The sequence below is a fragment of the Priapulus caudatus genome, unplaced genomic scaffold, assembly GCF_000485595.1.
Source record: "Priapulus caudatus unplaced genomic scaffold, Priapulus_caudatus-5.0.1 Scaffold161, whole genome shotgun sequence".
Taxonomy (NCBI): domain Eukaryota; kingdom Metazoa; phylum Priapulida; class Priapulimorpha; order Priapulimorphida; family Priapulidae; genus Priapulus; species Priapulus caudatus.
The window spans coordinates 391,372-399,218 of record NW_014577222.1 but is presented as its reverse complement, the minus strand read 5'-3'; the positions used below and the strand labels follow the sequence as shown (position 1 = coordinate 399,218).

Here is a 7,847-nt window from a genome sequence, read left to right as displayed (position 1 = left end):
GTGTGTCCGTGCTTGTCTTGCGTGCGTGCGTGCGTGCGTGTGTCCGTGCTTGTCTTGCGCGCGTGCGTGCGTGTGTCCGTGCTTGTCTTGCGTGCGTGCGTGCGTGCGTGTGTCCGTGCTTGTCTTGCGCACGTGCGTGCGTGTGTCAGTACTTGCCTTACGCGCGTGCGTGTGTGTGTTCGTGCTTGTTTTGCGCGCGTGCGTGCGTGTGTCCGTGCTTGTCTTGCGCGCGTGCGTGCGTGTGACCGTGCTTGTCTTGCACGCGTGCGTGCGTGTGTCCGTGCTTGTCTTACGTGTGCGTGTAACCCGTGTTTCGCTCTTCGACGTCGGTGACACGCGCGCAGTTTTGTCACCTAGCACGCTGCCGTGTCGCCGCCGCAGCCTGCTCTCTCAGTCTTCCCAGCGACATGAAACATGAATGACAGCGATGAATTATGCAGAGCGATTTATCTAGCGAAATGAGACGTGACGCGACAGCGGTCAATGTGGGGCGTGCCAGATCCAGGAGCTGTCAGCGCCCGTGTCGCAGTACTATTAACACTAAAATCATATCCTTGTCGTGACAGGCAGCAGAGATGCGCTTGCTATTCCCGATGGAATCGGCTTGCTGATGAATTGGCAAGTCTTTTGCATAATGTAACCAGCACGTGCGCATGCGCATAACCGCGCGCACGGCACGATCACACGTCCGCGCGTACGCACGCGCGCCCACGTTCCCGCGCGTACGCACACGCGCTCACGCACGTATACATGCACACCCACATACGCGCCTACACACGCGCGCACGCACATACACGTGCGCACGCACACATATACATACGCGAACTCGCGCACACGCACTCGCACACGTGCACGCATACTCACACACGCGCACGCACGCACGCACAAACATTCTGCGGTGTGGGAGTGAGGGAAGTCGGTGAGGGGAACATTGAGAGACTGCGTGAGCGCGCATGCGTGAGCGTGCACTGCAGCGGCCCCAGTGTCGACTTCTCAGTGTGTCTCTTCCCCTGCTATCTCTCTAGTGTATCTCTCTTTCTCCCCCTTTCTCTATTTCTCTGTGTCTCCCTCACTCTCGCTTTCATTCTGTCTCCAACGCCCCCCTTTTCTCTATTTCTCTGTCTGTCTCCCTCACTCTCGCTTTCATTCTGTCTCCAACGCCCCCCTCTCCTCTCTCTCGAAGGCTTCACTCACTCGCGTATCCCGGTCTCTGTCACCTTAACACGCGTTGTATGCTACGGGTCGTGTCTCTGGCGATTAAGCATTACGCTAAGCCGCGTCTGATACGTAACAGCAGTCAGTATAGTTTGGCTATAGACAGATACGTGCCTAGCTGAGGCCACAACAGTCTCCTAGCTGATCCTACCACTATCCTCGCGTGCGTTCGACGAGCCTCTCACTCAATGATAGTTAGCTGTAAGCTTATAGCAGGGTGCGAAATTAACGGAAGTCCGGAGTCAAATACTCCCTGATTTACTGTCGGACTCCTTGATTTGACGTATGCAGGAGTCCGTGTGACTCCCTGAAAATTCTGCCATACTGCCTGGTTCGTTCCAGAGCACGGCCTCGTGGAAATACCGTATTTGTTCAGCTAATATCCAAAGAAAATTTGATAGACGTGCAACCGCATGAATCTTAAAAATAAGCACATTCGTTATTGTTAATATCTTTAATTTTAACATCAGACTGCGGACTCCCTCATTTTGCTGCGGACTCCTTTTTTAGGGTAGGGAGTCCGTTGGACTCCCGTTTTCAAAAGTTAATTTCTACCCCTGTTATAGTTATGAACTTGACTATAGCAGACCTGTGGAATAGACTGGTTCTACAGAGAAGGCTCCGTGGTAATCCGGCCGGTCTAACCCGCGCGTGATACACTTTCGAAAGCACGGGCGCATGTCTATATATCACACCTCGCCTGCTGTTATTATATGTATAATTATTATTATAGGTATTTATCCTCTAATAATAATGATTTTTGTTGTTATTTTTAATATTGTTATTATTATTATTATTATTAATAATAATATTGTTATCTCATAATAATCGTTATCATCATCACCATTATCATCACAGAATGACGATAATGGTGATGGTGTTGATGATGATGATGATGATGATGATGATGATGATGATGATGATGATGATGATGATGATAATGATGATTATTATTATTATTATTATTATTATTATTATTATTATTATTTCCAAAGTCCAGTCCAGGCTTCTGGGTTGACCGTGTCCCAACCTGGAACATAGGGATTCAATCCATAATTTTTCGCAGGATGTGTGCTGTTCCCAGTAGTGCGATTTTCTGGTGGCCAGGCGGCCAGGGAGTTCTTTAAGGTTCTTCTCAAACCCATTCTTTAATTATAGAGCCAAGGGATTATTATTATTATTATTATTATTATTATTAATGATGTCTACCGTTATACTATGTCTGGATCTGAGGTATTCGGCGCCGAAGTTCTTCGCGTGTTTTGTTTACAATATAAGTCTACTCTAGAACGTTCACTTAATTGACACCGTCGTTAACCACGCGGCGACCCCGGCCATCCTTCCCCTCCTATAAAACTCTTGCCCGGCTCAGCACGTCCGTCTGCTAAGTATATCCGAGCTTTACGAACGAAGAGCGCGTCACACATGCTGCACGCGTTGCTATAGTGTAAAATAGATAAGTAGCAGCGCGTGAAAGTGCGTGAGGTGTGAATCCCGCTGCATGCGCGTGTTCTTCACGGCCGGTCTAATGTAGAGTTAGCACTCGGCAGAGCCGCCTTGCGTTTACTATCGCACCGTAGGTTTGACACTGACGCTGATTCTGTGTTTGAAGGTCGGGGAGTTTGACTTGCGCTATACGGAGTTGCGCTGTGTCTCAGCGCGTTTAATGTCAGAGGCTGGTCGGTATGTTGACGATGTTTGCGTAGGTGGGTGGTAGGGAACGCGTTAAACCCTATTGGCGTGCTTATAAGATACATGCGTCGGTTGTGATCAGAATCACGATGTATCGCATCAGTGTGAGCGACTGTGACGCGATTGTCGTGTTACAGGGGTGTCGTTCAGTCATGCTAACTGATGACTTATAATACCCGCGCAAAAACTACTTGTGCTTTTATCCCATTTAACGGGTAGTTTACGGGAAAAAAATTCAAGCGTTAAACCCGCATCGCCATGTTTCTTTGTGAATCATTAATGATTTTAATTTCGCAAACTAAAGAAAGTACGTTATACAAAAATTGAAGCCAAATTCCCTACAAGCGACAACATGCGATTTGACAATGTGCATGTCTAGATTAATTAAATTCAAAACATCGACATCATTCTGCCGTATTTTATACCTTGTTGATGAACTCGATAACTCATTAATTGTTGTCATAACACTAACGCGTTTCGTACTGGAACTGTGTCAACGTTTATATAGTAAATATCTTACAATATACGTTTCAACCTCGGAATGCATTGCTGTTATGTGATACGTATCTGCGTGTGTGTTGCATTCCTTGATTGCTTGTCTGTGTAGATATGACGGAGATGTGGTGACAGAGTTTATGAGTGACACAGCTACGCACATCGTAGGACAAGCGGTAAGCAGCTCTTCTTCTTCTCTTCTGTGCTCATCTATAACCTTGGGTGTATGTCCAATCTACTATGTACAAATTTCAGATAATTCTGGTAACTAACAATACACTTTCAAGTTTCAACAATACAGTGTGCATTGTTGAACACCTTATAACAATACACTGTGTATTGTAGTAGGTACCTAACAACTGTGTATTTAAATTCAATTACATTTTCAATAAATTCAATAAAATCAATCAAATAATTTCAATAAATTTATTTAAATAAATGTTACTTTCATGTTTACAAATCAAAAAGTAAACTAATTAAAGCAAAAAAGAAAAAGAAAAGAAAAGTGTATTGTTAGAAGGTGTTCAACAATAAACAGTGTATTGTTGAAAGCTCATAGGTACCTACTACAACACACAGTGTATTGTTAGAAGGTGTTCAACAATAAACAGTGTATTGTTGAAAGCTCATAGGTACCTACTACAACACACAGTGTATTGTTAGAAGGTGTTCAACAATACACAGTGTATTGTTGAAAGCTCGCTAACAATACACAGTGTATTGTCAAATGCCTAAACATACAACACTGTGTATTGTTAGTTACCAGGATTAGCTGACAAATTGAGACTGCCCGTAACGGATGGAGGGCCGTTGCCAGAACCGTGACTGATCATTGAATTATTTCTCGTCCCAACTTTTTTTCCCAAGAATATAATCAAACCTTCATCTTTGTCCCATGGTTATTCCTAGTTCTAACCGTTAGCGGTTAAGCGTTGCCAGCAACGTCGCCACTTTGCAGCGTATCTAGTATCGTAATACTACTCCCACGATTTCATCACAGTCTTGAGTCTCGTCCTTAACTCTGTCATCGGTCGGGCAATGCCCACCTGCACAGCAACGACTCCGTAATTTAAGTAAAGTTGGCGTGAGCGATCAACGCGGAGAAACCTAACCCGCGTGTGTTTACGGCAGTGACAGGTTCGTGTGCTGCTTGCTCGTCATAATCATAGCCTGCCTGCGTGCGCGCATATATAGCGTTATTTACGCGGTGCGGCGCGGTGTAGCATGGTGTAGCGCGGTGTACCATGGTGTGACGCAGTCTGGCACGGTGTGGCGTGGTATGGTATGGCATGGCGTGATGTGGTTGGTGTAGCATGGCGTAATTTGGCATGGTGTAGTGTGGTGTGGTAAGATGTGGCATATATGGTGTGGCATGGCGTGATGTGGCATTATGTAGTGTGGTGTGATGTGGTATGGTATGTCATGGCGTGATGTGGTGTAGTGTAGTGTGGTGTGCTGTGGTATGGTATGTCATGGCATGATGTGGTGTAGTGTAGTATGGTGTGGTGTGGTATGGTGTGGTGTGGTGTAGTGTAGTATGGCGTGGTGTGGTGTGGTGTGGTGTGGTGTGGTGTAGTGTAGTATGGCGTGGTGTGGTGTGGTGTAGTGTAGTGTGGCGTGACGTGGCATGGCATGACATGGTACAATTGCATGACATGGTATAAGGTGGCGTGCTGTGGCCTAGCGTAACGTGGTATGGTGTGGTATAACGTGACGTGACGTTGCGTCGCCTAAAACCTGATCCGCTGTTTTTTCTCACCGGTGCATGTCTGCGGTGCGCGCGCGTGTGGGTTTAATGGGCGGTGTAATTATGAGCATCAGGCGGCTAAAGTCGCCGACGTCTTCCCGCTTTTCGCGTAGCTTGATACCTTCATCATTCCCGCTTTGCTAATTTGGCGCGATCGAGTTTCAGCGAGGCGCTAAGCCCCGTGTGCGTGCGTACGTAGCATTGTGTGTGTGTGTGTGTGTTGCTGTTGTGTTGTGTGTGCGTGTGTGTGTGTGTGTGTGTGTGTGTTGGTGCGTGTGTGTGCTGTGTGTGTGTGTGTGTGTGTGTATGTGTGCGTCGCGCGTGTGCGTGTGCGTGGTGCGTCGTGCGTGTGGTGTGCGTGTGCGTGTGCGTTTGCGTGTGCGTGTTGCGTTTGCGTTGCGGGCCGTGTGTGAGTGAGTGTGTTGCTGTGGTGTGTGTCGTGTGTGTGTGTCGTGTTGTGTGTGTCGTGTGTGTGTGTGTGTGTATGTGACACCTGTGTGTGTGTGTGTGTTGCTGTGTGTGTGTGTGTATGTGTGTGTGCCGTGCTGCGCGCGGCTTTGTGTGTGCGCGTAGTGTGTGCCGTGTACTGATGCTTAAGTTCGATCCCTAACTAATCCTAGCTAAAAAAAACCATGATCCTATAAGTGATCGCACGTCACCTACGCGCGATGGCTGTGTGTTGCAGGTTTGGCACGGAGGGAGAGGCCGCGAGCACGGGCCCGCGGACTCCCGACTGGGTTGGCATTGGCCGTAAAGGCTCGCAAAAAAAAGAAAAAAAAGTTCTTCCCTGCCGACTCTACGCAGTCGCCAGCCACTGACCACGCAGCGTCTGCTCGTCTCTACTACTGCTAGCTTCTATACGCTGGGGAGTTGGAGGCGTGGCACCAATGAATAATAATTGCCCTTGAATGTCGCGGTGGCCGCGATGAAAATGATGAAATCCCTTGTAATCGCTTGTAGACATGCGATAAAAACGCATGGACGGTTTGATGGGGAGTACTATAGGGCCGTACGTATATGTATGTGTGTACGTGATGTGTGTGTGTGTGTGTGTGTGTTGTGTGTGTCGTGTTGTGTTGTGTGTGTGTGTTTGCGTGCGTGCATGCATGCGTGCGTGCGTACGTGCGTCCGTGCGTCCTTGCGTTGGGGTGAGGGGTGGCATCATTTCGAATCTCGCCTGGTTTTCCGTGTGATAATGTGGTTGCGTGTTTCGTGAGTGTGTGTTCGTGAGTGTGTGATGTTGTTGTGTGTCAGCTGAGTGTGTGATGTGAGTGTGTTCGTGGAGTGTGTGAGGTGTGTCGTTCGTGTGAGTGTGTGTCGGAGTGTGTGTTCGTAGAGAGTGTGTGAGTGAGGTGTGTTCTGTGTGAGTGATTGCAGCACCCCGCTTGTTCGTGAGTGTGTGAGTGTTGTGTTCGCTGAGTGTGTGAGTGTGTGTTCGTGAGTGTGTGAGTGTGTGTTCGTGAGTGTTCGTGACACGTGTCGTGCGGTTAAATCTGTTCAGGAACGTTATGATGGTAAGTAATATCATCAGCTGCGCTGTTGTCGTCGTCGTCGTCGTCCTTGACGCCTGTCGCGCATCAGCGACATTCACGACGCGTGTCACGGGTCATGTTTGTAAAGTGAAGAGGCGAGGGATTAGATGATTTTCACTAGCATCGTGGCAGCCGGTAGTGATCGTGTAACGATGGCAACAATCAACTATAGTCTACCGGGAAAAGGTGTGGGACTTTTTTTCCAGGGACGTGTGACATTCGTAACGGTAGTATGTAATATGTAAAGGAAGTTTGTAGCGTAACTAAGAGACAATATCGGAGTAATCTATGGATTGTCAGTAGATGTAGCTGGGATTTGGTTGCGGGTGCATGGCTGTGAGCCTAATATATAGTGGCACCTTGGTGACGGAGTTGTTATGGTAGATCTAGAGTCACGCACTGCTGTAATACTTAGTTTAATAGGAGTTAGTATAGCTTACGTGTACCCAGGACTGTAGTATGGTGTTGTAGATTTACGTATTTCGTGGTGACAGTAAGTACACCATCGATTGTAACTGATCGTGGGTAGATAAAACTGCGGTCGTTGTCTGTGGTCGTGCGGTTACGTGGTTTCTTTCCGCATATAGTGCGTGCGCGCGCGTGTGTGTGTGTGTATGTGTGTGTGTGTGCGTGCGTGCGTGCGTGCGTGCGTGCGTGTGTGCGTGTGTGTGTGTGTGTGTGCGTGCGCGCGCGCTTGTGTGTGCGCGTGTGTGTGCCTGTACTGTGCTTAAGTTCATCCCTAACCTTAATCCTAGCTAACCATGATCCTATAAGTGATCGCACGTCACTGACGCGCGATGGCTGTGTGTTGCAGGTTGGCACGGAGGGAGAGGCCGCGAGCAGGGCCGCCCGCGTGACTCCCGACTGGGTGTGGCATTGCGTAAAGGCTCGCAAGCTTCTTCCCTGCCGACTCTACGCAGCCCAGCACTGACCACGAGCGTCTGCTCGTCTCTACTACTGCTGTTCTATACGCTTGGGGAGTGGAGCGTGGCCATGAATAATAATTGCCCTTCGAATGTCGCGTGCGCGATGAAAATGATGAAATCCCTTGTAATCGTTTGTAGACATGCGATAAAAACGCATGGACGGTTTGATGGGGAGTACTATAGGGCCGTATGTATGTGTGTGCGTGATGTGTGTGTGTGTGTGTGTGTGTGTGTGTGTGT

The 7,847-nt window shown here is 48.2% G+C and overlaps 1 protein-coding gene across 4 annotated transcripts in view; it reads left to right on the top strand.

Annotated features, from left to right (window-relative positions):
• The window catches only part of LOC106806460 (DNA ligase 3-like), a 51,425-nt gene extending 43,584 nt beyond the window's left edge, over positions 1-7,841 (top strand). For 2 of the 4 annotated variants that reach the window (XR_001393548.1, XR_001393547.1), the window contains 2 exons: positions 3,515-3,578; positions 7,496-7,841. Coding sequence is in view for 1 of the 4 variants with exons in the window: in XM_014808399.1 (XP_014663885.1) it covers positions 3,515-3,520 (6 nt within the window). In the remaining 3 variants the exon portion in view is untranslated. Of the gene's footprint in view, positions 1-3,514; positions 3,580-5,836; positions 5,855-7,495 lie in introns of those variants that run through there. The other 2 variants (XR_001393549.1, XM_014808399.1) reach the window with 2 other exon arrangements.
• Positions 7,842-7,847: the final 6 nt, after the last annotated feature.